Here is a 22,176-nt window from a genome sequence, read left to right as displayed (position 1 = left end):
ACAAACCAACAAGGAACTTGGCGCTTATTAATCAAAGATGTTCCTGATTTGCATTTCGAATTGGGATTAATTAGCATTTAACACGAGCGTAGGTGCTCTCTTCACACAACGGGATGTTTTCATTTGACGTCACCATCGACGGTAAGAACGAGCCCAAAGATATTCTGTGATGTGCAGAACGTTTGTATTGTTGCTCCTCTTTTCTTTTTAAATATATCAAGCAGTAGAATCACATTGAAACGTACAATCCCAGGGCGAAGCCTTGGGTGAAATCATCATCGTTCAAGGCTTAAAGTTGAAGCCTTAAACGAACGTGGAATGTCTTTAAATCAAAGGTCATTGGGATTTTTGCGTATGAAATGATTTGGAGAACACAAAAAAAACGATGCGTCGATGTGTACTCGAACGGTGCCGATCGATGCAGCCACATCGTCAACGAACTCGAGTCGTACCTTTGCAGCCCCTTGGAAGACGCAGGGAAGAGACGCTCAAGTACAACGATATGTAGCACATGACCTTGGCTCGGGTTGTCTAATTCGGTCCTCGGCAGTTTGGAGGGCGGCACCGCGAGCGACGGGGAAGCGCCTCGCCCTTCACTCCAGACGGCCTCGGGCCATCCGCTTGACAGTCTGCAATTAGAACTTCACCAGGAACCACCCCGGAGCATCATGAACGGTTAATTAAATCAAATCTATCAGGAATTAGGGGCTCAAAGCTTGAAGGGAGAGCTTCGGAATGAGAGCAAGCTTTTGTTCGGCAGGCAGGGTCCGTCGTTCTCGTCCGGAAACGAGCGGGATCGTCGGCACGTGGCTAGCCGAAGACTTCGAGGCGCTCGCAAACCGAGCACCAAGGTCACTTTGGAGAAACTCACGCTGCGAGTTGAAAAAAGGAACCGGCTTCACAAATAATGAGCCATTTTATTTCAAAAAGAGCATCATATTTACCGTGACGCCTGTACACATTGAACAATGAGAGCGAGGTTTAAAATAGGCCATCATCTGAACATTCATTTGACAAAAATAACATCCATTTATTTATTCTGAAACACGTAAGCAAAACTACAAAAAAAAGACTGGCTATCTCTGCACAAAAGGTAAAAACATAGAAAAGTCCATGTGGCGAGACGCTGGTCGCTCCTCTTCTTCTCCAGGTCTCCGGCGCTTCATCAAGTGAACTTATATGTGTCAACGTCAAGGAAACAAATTCCGGAACGGTCGGCGCATCCCAGTTTTGAATGAGCTTTTTTTCGGCTAAAAACGCCTTACCATACATGGTCTTTTTTTTCGGCTATAAACGCCTTACTATACATGGTCGTTTTTTTCGGCTAAAAACGCCTTACTATACGTCGTTTTGTTCGGTCGTTTTTTTCGGCTAAAAACGCCTTACCATACATGGTCATTTTTTTCGGCTAAAAACTTCTTACCATACATGGTCGTTTTTTTTTTCGGCTAAAAACCCCTTACTATACATGGTCGTTTTTTTCGGCTAAAAACGCCTTAGTATACATGGTCATTTTTTTTCGGCTAAAAACGCCTTACTATACATGGTCGTTTTTTTCAGCTAAAAACGCCTTACCATACATGGTCATTTTTTTCGGCTAAAAACGCCTTACTATACATGGTCGTTTTTTTCAGCTAAAAACCCCTTACTATACATGGTCGTTTTTTTCGGCTAAAAACGCCTTAGTATACATGGTCATTTTTTTCCGGCTAAAAACGCCTTACTATACATGGTCGTTTTTTTCAGCTAAAAACGCCTTACCATACATGGTCATTTTTTTCGGCTAAAAACCCCTTACTATACATGGTCGTTTTTTTCGGCTAAAAACGCCTTAGTATACATGGTCATTTTTTTTCGGCTAAAAACGCCTTACTATACATGGTCGTTTTTAAATCCATGCAAAGTTTTTTTCGTGGATTTGTAGAAGACGAGTAGGAGCCCGTCGGGCTTCATAACGGCGACACAAAAGAATCCAAAAATGGAGCTGGGACACGCGGAGAATGAACTGAAATCGATCAACGTCAAACATCTAACCAGCGTCCCGTTTGTGAGCGGTGCCGCTTTGCCGTACCCAAGGGGTTTTGTTTTGGTTGTTGGAACCACCAAAAAGGAGCCCTTAATCCAATGGCTCAAATTGTTTTGTGAAAGTGTCAAAAGGATATGAATCATAATTGAGCTTCTGGGTGAGCACTCCGGTCAGAATGAACTCGGCGTTGTGGACATCTGAGAGAGAGAGAGAGGGAGGGAGGGAGACACGCGTCGCAAAGTCAACACACACACACTTTTTTACATCCTTGCATGAATGGGCCCCATTTTTTGTGGAGCGCAGCGTGCGCGCGTCGACCTTACCGATGTTTTTAAGGAAGTACTCTCGACACAGATGTAGATCGTTGTCACAGGAAATCAAGACGATCTCTGGGAGATTCTGCAGAAAGACAATATGTCCTTTGCCAAACATCGGTTCCAAAAAGGGGCGGAGCGGCTCCAGAAAACTCAGCGCAGCCGGCTAACTTCATTGCAAGTGACTTTGTGCAACGGGTTGGGGAGGGAAGGACGGAAGCGCCACGGTCACCTTGTTGTGTTTATGCTCCATGATCTTCCTGTAGGAGGGCTGCTTGGCGAGCAGCTTTCCTCCGGCACTTTCCACGATGGCCTTCATGGTGCTGAGGCTGGGGCACATTCCAGGGGTGAGATAGAAATACTTTCCCTACGTGCCGGCAAAAGACAGAAAAGCACACGGTCAAGGGCAGCCGGAGAGCCCCGTTGATATTTTGCCCACTTCGGATGCCGAGATGTTCGGGCCGAAACGAGCGCTCGTCATCCAACCTTGAAAAGTGGCGCGTTGTGGGCTTTCTTGAGGGATTCTTCCAGACTGAAGCCAAACAAGACCTCCGCTTCGGCATCCCTCAGAATGAAGTTCTGCTCATCTGGAACACACAGACACAAGTACGCTCGTGCGTGAACGACCGCAGCGGGGGGAGAGGGGGAGGAAAGCGCAACGCTGCGCTAACGTCGTATCAGCTAAGTGCAAGTCGGCCGCGCTCGCACACGCAGTCACGTCGGCGCCGACATACCGGCAAACTTCTGCGTCCTCCAGCTCTCTTCGAGCCACTCCGGGGTGACGACGTGTTTGGCCACAGACATGGCGGCCAGGAATTTGACGGTGCGCTTGACTTTGCTCGCCACCAGGTGAGTCACCTTCAGACCGCCCTCGGCGACTTCACCGCCCAAAGCATGCAGCCTCTGCGGAGGGGGGGGCATCGGTTAGACGTGTACGCGGGGGCTCGGAACAACGGCTCTGTGGTTTTAGCGCCGGCGGAAAATGCCCGGCGAAGGCTCGGGATTCGCCACGCGAGCAAAATCTGCTTTCCACAAAAGGAAAGCCGACATGGAGCGGCAAGTCGTCGGGAAGGACACCCAATGTCCTGACCCACATACAATCCTTTACCCCCCACCACCCCCAAAAAATAGTCGACTGTGAACTGGAGAAAAAAGCGGCACCGGACTCTTGTGCTCAGTTTACCTTGGTGTATTGCTGAACCTGGGTGGGTTCGAACCCTGTAAAAATAACTCTTGGTGTGGACTCTGGGGGAAGCTTCTTGCTGGGAGACGGGATCTCCTCCAGTCTGTGTGAAGCGCACACACACACATACACACGCACGATCGGGATTGGCTATTAAAAAAAAAAAATTTAATTAAAGGGAGCGGAGATGGTGCGAGAAGGCTGCGTGCGGCAAAATGCGCAGGCCTCACCTGGCCTTTTTGTTGGCCGGCTGGTTGGTGGAGTCAGCCAGCTTTTGTTTCTGGAGGAGCTGCAGGTTCTAAACGGAAAAGACGACGAGGGAATCAAGGCAAGGCGCCCTCTCGGCGCCTCGGCAGTCTTGAATCGGAGCGGCCCGGCAACAAACGTGAGAAGCGAGCGGCGCCCAACTCACCGCTAAAGCTTCTTGAGAGACTTTGATTGGCGTTCTCCAAGGAGCTGCATCAAAGCGCAAATCAAAAGCTGGTGAATGACCTGCCAGGCAACAGGAAGCCCAAGCGCCGCGACCACTACCCACCGAGCAGGTTCTGCACCAGCTGAAGGTTCGGCACCAGAGGCTCGGGGTGCGTATAAATCGAGTATCTGCTGTGCTGGATTTGTCTTAATGCTTCAAAGTTGCCCAGGAGAATATCACACATCCACTGAGCGTTGACACACGGAATCTTCCACTCCTTGGCCTTCTCGTACTTGAGCCCAGCCGCTCTGGAGAGGGAGAGACAAATTACCAGATGCAGACAAATTCACAACACTTACTCATGAGTTCAAGGGATTGTTGGCGCCGTCTCCTTACTCTTTGCAGACGAGGACGGTGTTGCTTCGGCACAGGTAGCCGGTGTATCGGGCGCCGGCCAGGTAAGCCATCAACTTCAAGTCATCTCTGTCGGCATCCACAAAGCCAGTCACCGATAGAATCTGAAAGGAGGAAAGACGCAGTCCATCCAGAAGCAGGCACGGTTGAAATCCAAAGCGCATCGGTCCATCCACTTCCAAAGCGATTTGCAGCTGATCCCGGCGGGATGCTTCTGCGGACGGATGACGACGTCCGACCACACGAACGGAGGCCGATTTTGAGCCGACAGAGGTCGCCTCGCGCCGTCGTATTAAGTATTTAAAACGTCACTCCAACAACGGGGGAAATATTGGAAAGTATGCGTAGCATTTCAACTCGCGCGATGCTTGCTAACCGTAAAGCTGATCAGACGGTCGGCAGCGCCCCGTCCCCACCATCCGGGAACCGGAATCACGACGGAAGCGGGCCCCGTGTTTTGGCCGGGTCGGGTCGCCGACAAACTGGTGGCGCGACGTCTCGCCAGGTCCGCGACACGCAACGAGATTTATCTGCTCGTCGTACATGACCCAAAACAAGTTGCGCGGTTTGATGGACACGCAGGTGGGCTCGTACCTTTTGCCGTCCAAGTCAACCTATGTGGTGCCAGTTTCACTTCTTTTCTTTGCATTTCGTGGCTCGGCCACCAGGGGATTCTTCCTCCACCGATAAATCGATTTGCCCGATTCTTACTGCTTCCGCTAAGGAGGCGGGGTTCCACTTTGAAAGGACCCCAACGGATAAATGGAGAGACTTTGTTGATGATGTTTTAGAACGGATGACTTTTGCAATCAGATGTTACCGAGAAAGTGGCAAAAGGGGACGAGCATCTTTTCTTTGACGTTGAGACTCCTCTTTGGAAATACGCAAATGTGTTTCGCTTTCGTTCAATCGCGGAAAGGCGCACCCGGGGCTCGGCGGGAGCTTTGAATGACCATCAAGGTGACTCCTCGTCGAATGGCGGAAGGACAAAATAGTCACGGCTGTAAAATGAAGTGACGGCGAGTTGCAATTGCGCGGCCGCGACTCCAACGTGCAGAGTTTGGATGGCCCATCATCGCGGAATGGAAACGGACGGACATGAACCGCGACGATGTTTTGAGGATGAAAAAAAATGTCCGCGGCGTCACGGGTGCCCTTTGGGAGAATCAAATTGGTAGTGGTCGGGCTTACGTGTTGAGAGCAAGGCTTGGCTCCGGGAGGGAAGGCGAACGGCAGATGAAGCGTCCGATGAGGAGGCACCATCCTCTTCCGTTTCAGCACCGTGTTGAGCCAGTGGGCTGTCACGCAGCGTTTTCCCTCTCTGAGGGCCTGAGGGGAAAGAGACGCAATCCACCCAATGCCACGGGTGTCAAAAAAAAAAATAAATACAATTGAAAAAGAAGACCAAAAAAACTGCTTCAAGCCTGTCACATCATGTTTGCGTGTCAAAGATTTGCTGCCAGGCCCCTTCAAAGGCCTGGTGTGTGCCGCCGCCGTCCTCAAAGCGGACAGGGCCAAAGGCATCCTTACCTGGACATACATGTTGCTGACCTGACTCTCACAGAGCAGGTGAGTGCAGCGACCGGTCAGGGAGGGGTCCACGGCACCACCGTAGACTTGGATCACCTTCAAGTGGAGGGAGGGAACAATCAAGCCGGTCGTCGCGGTCTCACGGCACAGTCGCTGAATTCAAGTCCCGAGTCTTCAACCCCCAATCGCGAGTGGGGAATTCTCGTTTTTGCCATGTCACCCCCCCCCCCCCCCACCTCCCAGTCAAACGAGAGTCGTATTCTTCCAGTTGGTGTGCCGAGATAAAATCATTGTGCGTCTTCAACAAGTCACAAGTGCTGCAATGTGGCTGGCGGTGAAGGAGTTGGCCACGGACCGCCTCTTTTGGCTCAAGCGCGTTAACTTACCCGTTTCCACGTGGCCAGCAATTGTTTGTCCGCTATCTGTTCGGGGTAGTCGGCGATGGCAAACACGCATCCCAGCAAAAAGCCGTCCTGGGGAACTGTGACACGAGATAAAGAAACAAAGAGCAGACAAACGAGCCCGTTGATACCATGGAGACGAAGAGATGGGCGAATGATCGGGAAAAGGTGAGATCCTATCACTCCTTTGTTCCCCCACGACGTCGCAGGAGTCATGTCATTCATTGTTAACTCATTCAGTACCAGCCAATTCTCGACCAAGTCTGAAAAGACGTTTAAAAACGTCTTTGGGAGTGAATGAGTTAAATGCTAAATTGAAGGAAATGGCTCGGTGTTGAACTTTAGAAGCCGGTGTATGTGGAGTATGAAAAAAAGCCTATCTCCTCCTCACTTTCTTGTCCTGGCTCGTGTCCAAACAGGGAGATATGAGCAGGCTGCGGTGGCTGAAGAGTCAGCTGCTGCTGCTGCTGCTGCATGGCTTGTTGGTTCTGATGCTGAATAGCCTGCTGCTGCTGCTGCTGCTGATTCTGCAGCTGCTGGATTTGTTGCTGCTGCTGCAAGAAGTGCTGCTGCTGCTGCTGCTGCTGCTGCAGATGTTGTTGGTGTAACTGCTGCTGATTTTGCTGCTGCTGCTGCTGCTGCTGCTGTTGTAGTAGCTGCATGCGTTGCTGCTGCTGGAATTGCTGGAGCTGTTGTTGCAACGCTTGCTGCTGCTGCTGCAGCTGCTGAAGACCAGGGCGTAAGAGCTGCTGAGGCTGAGGCCGCAGCTGCTGCTGCTGCTGCTGCTGCTGCTGCTGTTGCTGAGAGAAGTTGTGCTGCTGTTGCTGTTGCTGTGAAAACATCTGCTGTTGGTGCATTTGCTGCTGCTGTTGCTGGAGGAACTGGTGCTGTTGGGACAACTGGGGGAAACCCTGCTGTGGTACAACTTGTGACTGTTGCTGTTGGTGATGGTGATGGAGCTGCATCATCTGCTGCTGCTGCTGCTGCTGCTGCTGCTGCTGGAGCTGCATCATGGGATGTTGCGCCGGTTGGGCTAACTGTTGTTGGTGGTGGTGGTGTTGTTGTTGTTGGACCGTCTGGTGTGACTGCTGCATTAACTGTTGCTGCTGCTGCTGGGCAGCGAGTTGTTGCCCGGCCATTTTGGACTGACCGAACAGAAGGGGATTGGCAGTGTTTGGAGTCTGAGCGTGACTTTGATTGGTTTGGTGCTCCATTGGCTTTCCTTGGTTGGCGGTCAGATTCTGGATAATCTGGCAAAGAAAAGCATCTTCAATCTAAAGCATTTGTCCCATCGCAAGAATGCTCCAAAGGTGAATCGCGTGAAGAAAACAAAGGCTGCCCTTTCATTTCATCTCTTACATGCGATACGCTGGTGGGTCGAATGGTGGGTGGCATGTCCGAGTTGTTGGTAATGTTGCGCAGGGTTCGAGCCGCTGGGCTCCAACCGGGTAGGCTGTCGGGAAGCGACACACCTCCTAAAAAAAAAAAAAAGAATGGAAGAAATCATTCACAGGAGAAGTCGTCCGGCTACTCAGAAGAACACAGAATGCAGGTCCGAGTATCAAAACTGCGCAACTTTGCCGTTTACTTTGCTAGAACAAACATGGTGAACATTTCACCATGCGTCGGTTCACCTCCAAAGGGTTTTTCACCTAAAATGAGCAGGCGCGGCCATGACAATTATTGGAGCGTAGCGACTCGGGGGGGGGGGGTTATCGGGGCCACGCACGGCTGAACCGACTGACCTTGCGGTGCACTTGGACCGATGACGGTAGCGGCGGCGCGGCCCTCCGCCGATAGGGGGCCGCTGCCGGGAACCGGAGGAACGCTGGCACACAGGTTGATCAGCCCACCGCCCGCGGTGGAGGACGCGGGGTCCTTGGTGCCGGGCGGCCCGCTTCGCCGCCTGGCGCCGGCCGACGCGAAGGGAGGGGTCGGCGTCGCCACTTCCGCCGGAGTCCAGTTAAGGTTGGTCCCCTCCTTCTCCGCGGACGAGTCGTCGTCAGAGTCGTCAAACATGCGCTCGCCGCGACCTTCGGTTTTGCGCGGGGGCGACGGGGAGATGGAGTTGAGTTTTTTGGGGCCAGGTCGTCTGCGGGGACTCGACTCTTGGGACGAGTCGCCGCTGGACATGCGGGAGCGTCGCGGGCTATAGCTTCCGTCCGAATGGGACTCTGGCTCACTCTCATCCACTTCTTCTGGCTGCACATAGGTTAGTCGAGGGTGATAGAGGGCTTCCTCCTTCCGGCTCTTCGCTGGATTGGAAATCGGAGATATTTGAATCATTTTAACATCACGAGAAAAAAGTCCTAGCGCAAGAAAGACCCGAGCGTCACCTTTGACGGAATCCGTTATCCAGTCTGGAGTGACAATCTTAATGGCGGTGTGTTTGAGGGCACACTCAAACTTGGCCTGGAGTGAAAAGAAGGCGTCTGATGCAGGGACATCTTTGCGACACTAAAAACTGGTTTGCCGTTTTAGCTCATGATCATAATGAAGCAAACGGGTGTGGAGTAAAACGTACCCCTTTGGGTTCGTTCACCACCAAATGAGTCACTTTTTTGTTCAGGTTAAGCTGACATTCTCCCCCATAAAAGGTGACGCATGCCCACAACGCGTTGAGGTCATCTGGAAGCTGTGGACAAACAAGCAGTCGACAAAATGGCAAGCAAGACTCATTGGACATCAATGTGACGTCTAACAGCGGGGCCGTTCGTATCATCATCTCTGCTACGTCTCATCCAAAAGGTAGCCCGCAAGGTTCCGCCCCGTTTCGGAAATGTATACGTTCCGCATTCACTCACGTAAGGAAGACAGGCCGTCACTCCGAAGAAGATCTGTCCTGATTCTGGAGAGAACCCTGTGACTCTGCGGGCATGACTGGTTATGAAAACATCAACGTGCAACAACATGCTTCCGTGAAATTGCCAGAAAACGATGCTTGCGCCCACATCAAGAAACGCATCGTCTGCCAAAATGCCGCCTCTCAGAAGGATACGGTAAAAGGTCGCCGCATCGAACCGAGAGGATCACCCAGGATGGCTGGAAAACACAAGTGATTCTGATGAGCTCATCGTGCCATTGAAATCGTCAACAAGACTTTGCCGCAAGTTGAAGTGAAGAGTTGTGGCGGGGGGGGGGGGTTTCCCCCCCAAAGAAAAACATCAAATAACAACATCCATCCATGAAGAGGCTAATGTGTGTAGGGGAAAGCCCGCGATGGAGATGCATGATGTTCATGATCAGCGACAACGAGGAGGGTGAAGTTGGTGGCGCATCGTATCAGTGGAACCAATTCAAGACTTTTGGATTGATTTGTGTATTTCTTTTCAATTTTTGTGCTTACAAGCATCCACCCCCACGCACAGGAAACGCTCCGGCTTCTTACCTTGACCACCGGCAGGTCAAAAACTTCGCGAGATTCCCCCACCTCAGGGTTGTCCCCGTCCTCCGCAATAATGTGAGTGGCAAGAGCATTGTAGGAGACCTCCTTGCCTTTGCCATCTTTCAACAGCTGCACCACCTACAATATCAGGAGCGCAAACAGTGGCAGCATCAACCAAAACAAGAATAATTTTTAAATAATTTTTTTAAATAAATAATTTTTTAAAGTTCAGTCGGTCCAATGATGCTGTGGGCACAAGACGCTGTTTTCAATTTCAGCTTCGGGCGCGCCCACGTGACGTCCTACGTCATCATCATCATCATCGTTCCCACCGAAACTGCATTCGCCCGCTTTATTTCATTTGCACGACCGACTTCTAAAGAACGAAACGATCATTTGGCGAAGCGGGGCAACGGTTCAGGATTTGGCAGCAAGTGCGACGCCGTGGACGCTCGGTCGAGTAAAATGTTGACAGTCACAGGTTGCTGCAAATCAACACTGTTCAGCACGTCAGAGTTCTTCACCTCGATGCTTCAACGCTGCTCAATGCGATGCGGTCGACGTTTATTACCATTTAGGTCGACCAAAGGAACTTAATGGGCATTGTTCCACCGCGATACGATGGAATTATAAACCGGCGCGATCATCGAGTGACTAGCCGTAAGGTGCGAGTGGGAAACTCAAGTGCGCCTGAGATCCGAGTACGGAAAGCGCTGCTCGGGGCACAGTGCTTCACGCGACTCGTTATGAGCGAGAGCATATGAACTCGGAAGGCATAGGCAGCGATAGAAAAGAGTCTCGAGTGTCCCCATTCGGTCAAATGTTCGCGAGAGCAAGGGCGCTATTTCGAGTTGAGCCCTTGGAGCCTGTTAGCCAGCTTGTTAGCTTGTGCCACAAAACCTATGGTAATCCAATGGGGCTAACAGGTTAGCATGCTAGTTAAGAGAAGCTACCACCCAGCCAGCCTTACCTTTGGGTCAATGTCTCCAACCACGTAGAATTTGACATCTTTAAAAAGTTCACCAACCACCTTACTTTCCTCTTCAGACATGACTGTCCACTAAGGTCATATGACGAAACATTTAGACAAATCGAGGGCGACGCGTTTAAAAACGAGACGATAGTGTGGCTGCGGCGGGAGACCCGGGCTTCGCTAGCGCCAAATCGCCGAGCGCGCCACGGACTACATCATCCTCAAACGAAGAGGGGTGCTGTCAGCAAAGGGCCGGAGTCGAAATGTCGTTCTTCGATTCATGCTCGGCGCATCAACTCAGTTCAACCAAAATACGTACCGGCTGCAGTCACTCTGAGCGGTCAAAAACATTTTGTGGCTCTCGAGATCGTGAGTGTTTTTCTTCAGAAATAGCCGACACCCCTGTATTGTACGGGCTAAGGTTTTGTCTTATTTGGCAGTAACCCTTTCCGCCCCTGTGGGATGAGACGGGATGGTCGCGGCCATAAGTTCAGGACACAGAAACAGAATCCCACTCATTGTAATATTACGGTGGAAAGACATTGACATTCACTTTGAAGGTTCCTTCCATCAAGTGTACTGGACTTCATTTGACTTGAAGACATCTCCACGACGATGACTTCCTTTTGGCAAAAGGCTTGTTGAAAAAGGGGTGCTGCTGGTTCCGAGATGGGTCATCGTTTGGACTTTTTTATTGTTAAATGCTCTTTGTGATTTCAGTGAATTAAAAAAATAAATTGCAAACAATCGCTCTGTTTGGAGATTGAACCATCAGGACATTTTGAGATTCTTCGGTGGTGTCAACGACCTTTATGGAATTGCTCAAACAACTGTCAACGTTGACCAACTCTGGTCATCAGAGGTTTCAGCTTGACACCAGCCAGGTTTTTTCTGTGGATGTTTTTTTTCTCTCTCTCTCTTTTAATTTTCTTTCTTAAAACCTTGAGTGGCAAAGTGAGCCGCAGCCAATTGAGAGCGATAATTGGATAAGATCTCTCTCTCTCTCTCTCTCTCAGCCGCATTAATGATATGTCACCTGTTGACTTTGCAGGTGTGAAATGGAGACATTATCCTTTCGACACATCACCTATCATTACCGTCTTGCTTTAGGACGTGAAATCCATCGTGTCACCTCCTCGACTCCATTGACTAATCATCATTAGACGCAGTACCGGAATGACACATGGCGTACGAATGCGAAAGAACCGCTCACGCCGGAGCCTTGATAGAGACGTCCTTCTTATGTGTGACAACATGCGAATGGCCTACGTACGGCCGCTCATGGCGTATTCTCAGTGGAAAGATTCGAAAGCGTACCAGCTTCCAGTTTTCGTTTATTCCATGCTGCCATGTTTGGGTTGATTTACAGCAACCTGAGGCCATTTCAGCGAGAACATTTTTGAGTTTGATGCAATTGCCGTACGCGTGAGTAGCACACGTCGTCATATTTCATCAGTACCAACGGTAAATTCCGCTTCTATATTCACCAATTTCTGATCCATTGTCAGTCAAATGAAGCGTTCATACAAAGTAGAATGAAGGGCAATGTGACATACAAAAACACGTCCGGTTGGATGTTTTTTTACAGATCGCAGGTCAATGCAATACTTCGGATTGTCCTTCAAAGGAAACAGTGGGGTGATTTTTGTTTGATTGACGGCCAGTCTTCTGCGCAACAGCCAATAAACGTGATGCGCGCAGGCCGAGATGCGACAAACGCGCCCATGTTGACCGGCGAGAATCCCGCACACTTTTCAAAGCATGGCAGGCACGGCGCGGAATGGGAAGTGCCCTCTCCCGTCCCTCCTCCCCCTCCGGGAGGTTTTGTAAAGCGGACGGGAAGCCGATGGCACCGGCTGACCTCCGGCTTTGTCTCTTGACTGCTCTTGCATGTGGGTACCCCCACAACGGAGGAGACGGCAGCATTCAGAGGATCACAAAGCCCGCATTTGACCACAAATTGGAAAATAATCCTGACCAGAAGTGACACAAGGAAATGGATGGACTCCAAAGTTTTCACACAAAGAGACGAGACGCGAGTTAACATTCTTCCTGAATATCATGACGTTTGATTTAAGTTTTCAAATGGAGAAGCCCAAAATATGACAAGGAGACATCTTTAACAGCGCAGCGGAGAACGATAAGTGGCTCTTCGAGAACACAAAGGCTGACTTGGACGATGGAAAAAGCAACTTTTGGATGACCCTTGATGATTTTATTTTTGATTGCAACACTTCAAGCAAATGAAAAGACGAGTTTCCGATGTTTCGTTTTTTTCTGATTTGATCATTCCGCTACCTTTCATCTTTGATTGAAACATGAAGATTTTTTTTCTTCTTGGCTTAAGTAACCGACAAGTAAATATTTCAAGCATAGAGTAGGCAAACTACAGGACAAAGACTTGAAGGTCGCGTGAGCGACATGAAGAGATTTGAGGCTCGCAAGTGAACAACCATGATGAGGCAGCAAAAATGGATGTCCAATTCCCCAATGATGTCTTTTGAAAACAGCCTACAAATTCGTGAATGGTATAGATACGAGTTCTATTTGTTTTTCCTGCGCCGCTCTCACAAGTGGAGGCTGTCCAATAATGTGGTGCAAATCATAATATGTAAGTTCATTATTTAAAAAAAAAACGCAAATCAAAGCAGATAGAAGGCAGTGACAAAGGTGATGATTCCATTTCTTCGTGGAGTGAGCATAATACACCAAAGTGGAAAATAATGATCCTCATACATTGACGTCTCCAAGCGAGACAAATCTCCAATCGATTGAGCGTGCTTTTCCAGTCTGATTCGCATCCCTGGCGTCGAGTTGGAACTCCTCCTGCCAAACTCACGACTTCCTTTTGATGAAGGTCGCGTTCATGTGGCAACTTAAAATGTGTGCAATTGAAAGGAATCATCCGATTTCGCTGCTCCCAAGCATTGGTGTGTGTGTGTGTGGGGGGGGGGGGGGGGGGTTACTCAGTGACGTGGCCACAGTCATATTTTATTTGTATTGAATGCATTCGACTCTGACCTGTTGACTTCGTTCACGCAAAGTATTCTAGACACACGTACACACGCGCGCGCGCGTACAAGTGCAGTTGCCCCTGCTGCATGCACGTTCCATCGGAAACAGGGTGCAAAAGCATTTAACCAAGTAGTGTTGTGGCTTGGAAAATAACCACAACCGAGTTACCTCGTTTACTTCATATATTGTTACCGCATTTGTATTATCCTCTGTGAATGTTTGTATTTTCAATGTTCCAAAGTTCTTTAACAAAACAGAAAAAAAAAAACTTGTTTCCGTCAGTGAAATGGGAAATATGCATGAGAAAGTTAACGAATATAAATGTCACTTATTTTTCTCAAATTGCTGTTTCCGCCCATGTTTACCCATTAACTTTCTACATTTCCTAATGGCCAATAATTAATGCTACTATTTTCTCGGCCTATATTGTGATGCTATAATTCCATTGTGATACGTGAATTGGCATGTGCATTTTGGGCGGCAATTTGAAGAACAAAACAACGAATTTGGTCTTTGAGACGACTCCTTGACATCACATTGAGATACTTAAACAGTAGTGATATGGGGTCGCGTCAACTGTGAGATGAGCATTAAACACAAATCAGTATGGGTTATAATGACAGTTCCTACAAATCCGTCGATGAACATATCGATTTGGGTTAGTTCGTTTTTTTTTTTTTTTGTTACGCAATACTGAGCTAACGTGTGTTTTATTTTCCAACTGTCGTTTGTGGATATTTAGTCAGTCTGCTATTCAAGTTAAGAGCAATGGCATTTTGGGGTTTACGTGAACGCAGCACGTACGTATGGGCCGGACCAATTCAGCCTCGAAGGAATTCCGGTAACGTCACGTGACAGGATCTGCGAATCTCGATTGGTCCAAGGCACGTGTCAAACGCGGCGTAGTACGGCGGCTCCCAGCCAATCAGAAATTAGAACCAAAGCCTTCATGAAAGTATTTGAGCGTCGTCTGAATCAGAACGGTTTACGCTGAGCGCGTCAAAAAGGTGCGCGGGGGATCTCATAAAAACAAAACAAAATATGATTTTTCTCCGTTAAAAAAACGTAGCGTTTAAAAAAATACCAGTCGTCATATACTATACTAAAAACGTTTTTTTGGGGGGGCGTGGGGGACGGTAGTAAACAAAATCGTGTAAATATCACCACCAAGCGGTATCGTCAGATTGGAATCATACTTTGTCTCAGAAGTTCCGAGGAGGCCCAAGCTTCGTCATCATTCTCATCATCATGGACGAAAACGCTCGCCGAGACCCGGAGGACTCCGGCGAGGAGTCAAACGGAGCCATCCCGCCTCTTATCCTGCCCCCTGGCAACCAGCAGTCTCACAGGACCACCAACTTTTACATTGACAACATCTTAAGGCCGGATTTTGGCCGCAAGAGGAAAGGTGGCACCCCGACCCGAGAGGCAAGAGAGGTGATGGGAAGCGCACCCAAAATCGCCAACCCCGAAGGACAGCGAAGCGCCGCGGGAGGATCAGACGGCTCGCCTCCGTCCGACGACCGCCGTCCGGATCCCCTCGGCCGCAAGGGTGAGCCGAGAGACGGCGAAGAAAGCGAGCAGCTCCGAGGAGACGACCGGAGCCCCTGCAGCAGCCCCCGGGCCAGCGGCGTGGCACCCGAGGGGGCCAAACAGATGCTGTGGCCGGCCTGGGTTTACTGCACCCGCTACTCCGATCGTCCGTCGTCAGGTTAGTCACGCGCCGACAACATCTCGGTCGAGAAGAGAAGCGAAAAAGGCCGGCCATCGAATGAGCTCGAGTGTTCGAAAAGACATTGCGCCATCTCGGCGGCCACAAATCCTCCGCGAGAGCGTGAAAAACTTGGGCCGAAGTTTCAGCGCCGAAAGCAAAAGCTTGGGAACGATTTGTTTCCACTGGTCAGGGCAAATCAGCCACCCCGACCGACTTCGTGCCCGCATTTGACAAAGCGGCGAGCGGACGGCCAACGGTTCTCTTTCTCAGACTTGACTTGACACGAAATGCAGTCCAATGTCACTCTCGCCTGCCCCCGTCTTTTTCGTTATCTTTTTGAAAATGAAAAAGAAACTGGGAGAACAATCGCCCACAATTGAGTCGGGAACTTCTCATGCGTCACTGAAAAATTCGACGCTTTTCTACCTACAGTCGTTTCCTGGAAATAAAGTTGGACAAGAATGTGCCGTGGGGCGCGGAAAAAAGACGTCCAAATGTGGGAAATGAAGTAAAACCAAGTTGAACGCCATTGTTCCCGAGTCTTCTTTGTTAATATTCTATTAGCATATTTTTGACAATGGAGGCTGCCGAAAAAGTGAGAGCGGCGAGGCCCGCGTCGCAGACCAATTTGGATGCGAAACGCAGGCCACAAAGCTGCCAAAAGGCCAAAACGTGCACACGCATCTCAACTCTCTCTCAATGTGCAACTCTGGAGATATAAATTCAAGTATTTGCCGCGACGCGCGCGCCTGAACCAAAATGTTGGAGGCAAAAATCCGCGTGAGGGGGGGGGGGGGGCGGCCAACAACAACAACAAAAAAGGATGTCGTTTTTCGCCACTTTTTCGTTACTCGCTCGAAGACAATCAAACCGAATATTGGAAATGCAACTTTTTCCTTTCTTTCTTTCTGGATTGTATATGTGAAATTTCGTGGAAAGCCCCCACCCCCCTCCGCAAAATTCAGAGAGTGACGCGAAGAGACAACTGAGAAATAGTCGTGGAAGCTCAGAGACCCAGAAAATTAGGAAATGTGAAAATGTGGCGTTCGAAGCAAGAAAACTTTCCATCGAGCTGATGATGGAAATCGCAAAAAGAGGACCGGGGGTGGGGGGTCTGCATTCGGCCTCTCCAAAAGACCCTCGAATGGGTAATAACGACCTGACGTCACAAAAATATAACGTATTCCATTTTCCTAAAAGCACTATAATTCTAAATGGTCTGCAGCCCCCCCCCCCAAAAAAAAATAATAATTGTTGTCCTACTAAGCATGCACATTTGCCTTTTTAATGAGCCTCCAGACTTTTTGATTTTGGACAACGTATTGACAATTGAATGAAGGCCCACAATATTTGGGCGCTTTGGAGCTAAACCACAAGCAGAGACGCGCTAAGTGGATTTGCGTTCATTTGTCACGTCGATCTCCCGAAGAGTTGGAAAAGACGAGCTTCTCGTGCCCTTTTTTAGGAAATAAGATGACAATGTCGGAGTTGGGGAGCAGAGGCAAAGAGGCGCCTCGGCCCCCCCCCCCTTCTCCATTCCAGCCTGGCCCCACCCCCATTCACGCAGGCCCCCCTCTCCCCGCGCTCCTCCTCCCGAGGGTGCAGCACGCAGACACCTGGCACCAGGCCACCTCGGTATCGTTCTCGGTTGATTCTGCGACCGCCCCCATTGCGGAAGAAAAACTCCAGAAAGTGCGCCGTTTGTGGATTTATTTATTTATTTATTTTTTAGGACCCGAAGGAATTTGTTTCACGGGATCGTCGCGTTTCGCGTCATGGCTCAGGTGGCTTCTCCTTCGGAAGATGAAAAGTGACCTTCGGCCGTTTGTACGTGAATACAAAAAGTACCGGGACGTTTTCGTGTCATCTTTCGACCGGTTGATCTGAAGTACATCGATTTGGGGGCATGGCCGTATTGATGATTTTGGAGAGTCTGCGGCAACTAAATGAACTCCAAAGGCCTCGAGTCGATTCGGCGTTGCAAAAAAAACTGAAAAACTCGCGGCCAAGTTCGGCGTCCGGTCCGTAATAGAGAAGCGAAAGCTCGGATGGGAGGCAAACCATTGACTGTATCCCATTTCCGCCCCTCACCCTCCCCCGCTAACCCAAGGGCCCAGATCCCGTAAACCGAAGAGGGCCCGGACCCCGACGAAAGAGGACAAGCGACCCCGGACGGCCTTCAGCGAGGAGCAGCTGCGGCGGCTCAAGGCCGAGTTCCAGAGCGAGCGCTACCTGACCGAGCAGCGGAGGCGGGAGCTGGCGGGTCAACTCGCCCTCAACGAGTCTCAGATTAAAATCTGGTTTCAGAACAAGCGGGCCAAACTCAAAAAGGCCACGGGTGGCAAGAACTCGCTGGCGCTGCATCTCATGGCGCAGGGACTGTACAACCACGCCTCGGCCAAGGACGCCAAGTCGGACAGCGATTAGCCCGCAGCGGGCCGGCCGGCCTCCCCCACTTCTTTCCGAGAGCAAACGGACGAATCGCCTTACTCGCCAATTTCGAGTGCCACCGCTTGGCGCTCGCACAAACAAACAAACAAAAGAAAGAGAAAAAAATGCCAATTCATTTGTTCGAAACGCCCGAGCACGCCAGATTTGGAAATAGCTCGCAGGGCACATGGCCGTCAACAGTTTTTCTTGTGTCTTTTCAATGCGTGGGCACACAAGGAAAAGCAAGGGCAGTTTCTTTGGAGCCGAGAGACACTCGATGAGCCCAAATGGCCTGCGTGGACAAAGACACGGCTCGACCGAACTTGCTCTAGCCCGCTTCACACTAGTGATTTAAAAAAAAAAACAATATGCTGAAGTCCAAAGAGTTTTTACTGCATTGTGGTACCTCGTCTCGCCAAGCTGTGAATTGTGAATTCTTCATGTCGGTTTTTCTTCGGCTCCTCAGCCGCGGAGTGTCTTTTGTTTGCTGGTCGTGCAGCTCTGCGGCTTGCCGAGGCGAACGCAGCCGACTCCGCGCAGCCTTTTCCGGGTGCCCGTGCCGAAATTCGTTCGGAGAAGGCCTTTTTTTTTTTGGAACGATCCTTCTTTAGCTCAACGCGGAAGGGCGCAACCTCTGAAGTCGTTCATCGTTTGGAAGGAGAGCGGCCCTTGAAATTGCGACCCAACGTTGCCCCGAAGGCCCTTCCGAAAGTCTCGCGGGCTGGGCTGCTGCCCTTCGAATGGAGCGTGTTGACGCCGACATTTCTGGACCTATTTTGCCACGCGTGCGTCTACAGGGCCGTCGTTTGTCCTCTGAGAAACCGACAAATGAACGCTATTCGTATTTATGAGAAAACAGCCACGTGGACTGGCGTTTACATAATTTATTCATTTCTTCCGTTCCTGCAATAATTGTGCTTTTTTTTTTTTAAAGGCAAAATCTCAAATGCCTTTTTCCGGGTTGCCTAAATGGAGATCTAAACCAAGTGGTGGTCTCACTATGCTGTGAATGTGTCTTGTTTTTGTTTTTTTTTCCCTCTCTCGCTCTCTCTTTCTCAGCCGCTCGAGAAAGTTGTTGGGCAAGTCAAGCCGTTTGCCTTATGGAACCGTGAGCCGGAAAATGTTGCAGTGTTGTGAAGAGGGAGGGGTCGCGTTTTTCTATGCGGCAAAGGGGACTTGGACAAATAAAAAAAAAATCCAATAAATAGAAAATAATGAAATTGGTCATTTGCTCCGCGACCAGATGAAGTTCTCCTTGACACGGTCCTGATATGTAAGCGGTTTTTTAAATGATGGTGCAAAGGTCAATAAAAACAGTGAAAAGTCATTGTTGGGATTTTATTTCGAAACAACACACAACGGACAGGAAGGGAGAAAAATACACGTTTATTTTGAGCAGTAAATGGAGTTGACGAGGCTGTCATCTGGAAATGAATTTGCATGACAATCACCGCAGAGACGGACATTGAAACTGCAGGCAGACCGCCTCAAAGGCCAAACTTGGAAAAAAAAAAAAGGAAGCATTCAGGTTGCGCCAAATGTGTCTTGCAGGCTGCGCGCGCACGGTGCGCATGGTGTTCGCGTTTCCGGAGAGGTCGACCGTGGTTCTGTGACAAAGAAATCGCGGGCAAATATGGGTCACTCTGACATCAAATTTGGATCCGGAACCGATACGTGAGCTCCGAGGATGGCTCGTATCGCCAAAAGATGAGGCGGCGAAAGGACTGCGACACTCAAATATACCCTAATAGAAACATTCGGTCCGACTGAATGAGGAGGGGGGAGAAAAAGATGGCCCAAAGCCATTGTTTTGCACAAACATTAGCGGTATAAACAGAAATCAAAGTTATTGTCGACGGTCTGACAAAAAAAAAATTAAAAACAAAAAAACGTTTTTTTCCCCCCGTCAAACTTTGAGGAAAAAAAGTGTTGTGGTTTTTTTTTTGGTTGTTTTTCGGGCTGGCATCAAGCATGGAATGAGTCATCCGCTTGATTTGGATTCAAGAATGAAGGATGGCTTTGGGATGAAAAATTGGTGGCATTCAGCCCTCAGGATTTCCTCACTTTACAATTTTTTTTTTAGTCCTTCAAGTACCTTTGTAGCAGTAGCCTGTCACACACACACACACTACAATGTGACATGGTGGCATATATATATATATATATACATACAATACAATACATGCTGATTTATATAGCGCTTTCACAACAGCGGCAGCTGTAACAAAGCGCTTAACAAAACAGTTAATATAAAGTAAAATTATATATATATATATATATATATATATATATATATATATATATATATAACACACACACACACTATTTTGGGGTGAAAACGCAGACAAAATGAAAAATACCCCCCCCCCTTTCCGAAAAAAAAGGGAAGGATATAAAAAGTTTGCTCATCACGAAAGAGCAAGAGTCATCGCTGGCTTCTCGACAGCTTTGCCCTGGCCCGGGTGAACGGCTGCGAGAGGACTTGACGTGCGTTTTCTCGTGCGTGGAAGTAACGCCCGAGGCTCGCCGACTCAATGCTCTTGACTCGGGACTGGCAAAGGCAAAGGGGGGAGGAGGCCGACAGATCTCGGCGTGCGGTCGGGCTTTGTCAGTCGAAGGGCCGGAGGGGCCGGAGAACCCGGACCAAGGTCAAAGTACTGCTGGCTGTCCACGCCAGTAGCAGCGGGTGACGCCAGCTGCCAAGACGGGTGAGAAAAAGACAGAAGGACGGGCGTCTCCTCAGCCGCAGTGCAAACGCTCGCTGCGGCTTAATCGGGTGCGCTCGCTTTCCCCCCCGGTCTCTCCAAAGGTGACCGTGCGCGTCCCACGCACCTCCTCCATAAACGCATTCGACATCATTGCCGATTGAAGCCGGCTGGTGAAAGGCAAAAAAGAAAGAAGTTGCTCTTTGGATCGAAAAGGTGAGCCGCTTTTGCTTTGGCCCAACAAGCCAAAAGGGACGTTGTAAAGTCAAAGGCACACTCTCATCGGCAGGGGTGTCAAGGCCATTTTTTGTGGGTCGGAGTCGCCTTTCCCCGCTTGGACTGGGAAACCAGACAAAGAAGTCCGGCCTCGGCGTGTCTTGCAACTTGCTGTCATGAGGGGTTTGGCGACAAGAAGGGGCTTCCAATCTCACTCTTGTTTATTGCATGGGAGCATCCGCAACAGATTTTGGCGACAGAGTTGAGCAGTAAGCATCGCATGGAGGTCGATGTGTTTGATTGGCTCTGGTGGGACCCTTACCATGATGCGGCCGGCCAGATCTGGGCGCCGGGCCCGAGGTTGGACACCGGCGCTTGATTGGCCGCACGCAGCTGTCTTTTCTGCCCCTAAGATGAACTTCTTTTGTTTCTTCTCAAGTCTGACCTCACGCTCGGCCACGAAGAAGCATCGGCCACAAGAGGATCCGAATCTCAACGGGAAAAATATTGCAATTGCTCCTTCTCGTCCGTGACCTTTGAGCTCATCCTAGAAATTGTCTTCACCTGCTCATCAAGCCGCAACTATTGATGAACAGTCCACCCCCCCCCCCCCCATTTGTGTCCTTCCACTTGTCCTAAACAGCAGAGCCCAACGGAGAAGAGAAAAAGTCCATCGACCAGCACCGATGCGCCCCCGTGCGTCTCCGGCAGACAAAAGAGGAGCCCATCGAGTTCCCCTCCCCCCACCGAGTAATTTAGCCAGAGGTCTCCAAAACGCTTTCCCGGCCTTTGTGGCGGAAATATAATTACGGCCCCGAAAGCTGCAAAAGACGTGAGAATGGGGGGATGACATCAGAGCAATTTCACAGCCGGGCTTCGGATGGCCGGGCCGAGCCCGGGCCTTGCTGCGCGACACTGATCAAAGCCCGCGCCGCCGCCCCAAAAAAGGGGGCCGACTTAACTATGCTAAGCTCCAGGACAAATATATTTTAATCTTGTTAGAATACAAGCTAATGCCACAGCCCAGTGATCAAACTTTGCACCATAAGGACACAAAATCACACTTTGTCTCACAAGGAGGCTCCATACACCCCCCCACCCTGCCCCCACATTGGCCAAGAGTCCTCACTCCAAGCAAAACCGATCTAAATTTAGAAACCAATGCCACGAAAAGCCACTAGCAATCAATGGCGTGGAGTTTCCTTGATGCAACAACCAGCGAGGGCATCGGAGCACGCGTGGGGCTGCGGGAGACAAGATGTCGCCGTTTGCTTCTTTTCAAGCCACTGCTCAAAACGCTTCTCCTCCGTGTATGATGCAATAAGGTGGCGATCCGAGCATCATCGTCAAAAGATATGGCCAACTTATTTACAAGGTCCTGGGCCTTGCAACACACCTCAGCCAACTATATATATATATATATATGTATATATTATATTATACTATACGTTTTCACTT

The 22,176-nt window shown here is 49.8% G+C and overlaps 2 protein-coding genes across 2 annotated transcripts; one reads left to right on the top strand and one right to left on the bottom strand.

Moving 5' to 3' along the window:
• Nucleotides 1-897: 897 nt before the first annotated feature.
• On the bottom strand, nt 898-10,843 carry paxip1 (PAX interacting (with transcription-activation domain) protein 1). The gene is made up of 23 exons (XM_086129787.1): nt 10,636-10,843; nt 9,669-9,803; nt 9,279-9,322; nt 9,085-9,148; nt 8,805-8,915; nt 8,617-8,692; nt 8,026-8,535; nt 7,640-7,755; nt 6,672-7,530; nt 6,266-6,360; nt 5,880-5,975; nt 5,541-5,678; nt 4,332-4,453; nt 4,059-4,243; nt 3,936-3,979; nt 3,754-3,821; nt 3,524-3,626; nt 3,075-3,243; nt 2,827-2,927; nt 2,573-2,707; nt 2,350-2,425; nt 2,164-2,223; nt 898-1,182 (listed from the first exon to the last, which is right to left on the bottom strand). The coding sequence occupies exons 1-23, from the start codon at nt 10,714-10,716 to the stop codon at nt 1,166-1,168; spliced, it is 3,405 nt and encodes a 1,134-aa protein (XP_085985913.1). The 5' UTR covers nt 10,717-10,843; the 3' UTR covers nt 898-1,165.
• Nucleotides 10,844-14,744: 3,901 nt separating this feature from the next.
• LOC147194830 (homeobox protein engrailed-1-B-like) lies at nt 14,745-19,094 on the top strand. Its single transcript, XM_086128648.1, has 2 exons — nt 14,745-15,364; nt 17,478-19,094. Exons 1-2 carry the CDS (start codon nt 14,902-14,904, stop codon nt 17,792-17,794), a joined length of 780 nt encoding a protein of 259 aa, XP_085984774.1. The 5' UTR covers nt 14,745-14,901; the 3' UTR covers nt 17,795-19,094.
• Nucleotides 19,095-22,176: the final 3,082 nt, after the last annotated feature.

This window comes from Hippocampus guttulatus, chromosome 14, assembly GCF_054856545.1.
Source record: "Hippocampus guttulatus isolate MCC_2025c chromosome 14, RoL_Hgut_1.0, whole genome shotgun sequence".
In the NCBI taxonomy this organism is placed as follows: domain Eukaryota; kingdom Metazoa; phylum Chordata; class Actinopteri; order Syngnathiformes; family Syngnathidae; genus Hippocampus; species Hippocampus guttulatus.
The sequence above is the reverse complement of the archived record's forward strand: the minus strand, read 5'-3'. Positions and strand labels throughout refer to the sequence as shown.

What these genes read in the sequence shown, in the direction of transcription:
- paxip1 (XM_086129787.1), bottom strand. Translation starts at nt 10,716, where the DNA reads ATGTCTGAAGAGGAAAGTAAGGTGGTTGGTGAACTTTTTAAAGATGTC. An exon ending in CGGTCCAAGTGCACCGCAAG is followed by an intron (nt 7,756 to 8,025) that starts GTCAGTCGGTTC and finishes TTTTTTTTTTAG; the next exon opens with GAGGTGTGTCGCTTCCCGAC. An exon ending in GTACTTCCTTAAAAACATCG is followed by an intron (nt 2,224 to 2,349) that starts GTAAGGTCGACG and finishes TCTCTCTCTCAG; the next exon opens with ATGTCCACAACGCCGAGTTC.
- LOC147194830 (XM_086128648.1), top strand. Translation starts at nt 14,902, where the DNA reads ATGGACGAAAACGCTCGCCGAGACCCGGAGGACTCCGGCGAGGAGTCA. An exon ending in CTCCGATCGTCCGTCGTCAG is followed by an intron (nt 15,365 to 17,477) that starts GTTAGTCACGCG and finishes CGCTAACCCAAG; the next exon opens with GGCCCAGATCCCGTAAACCG.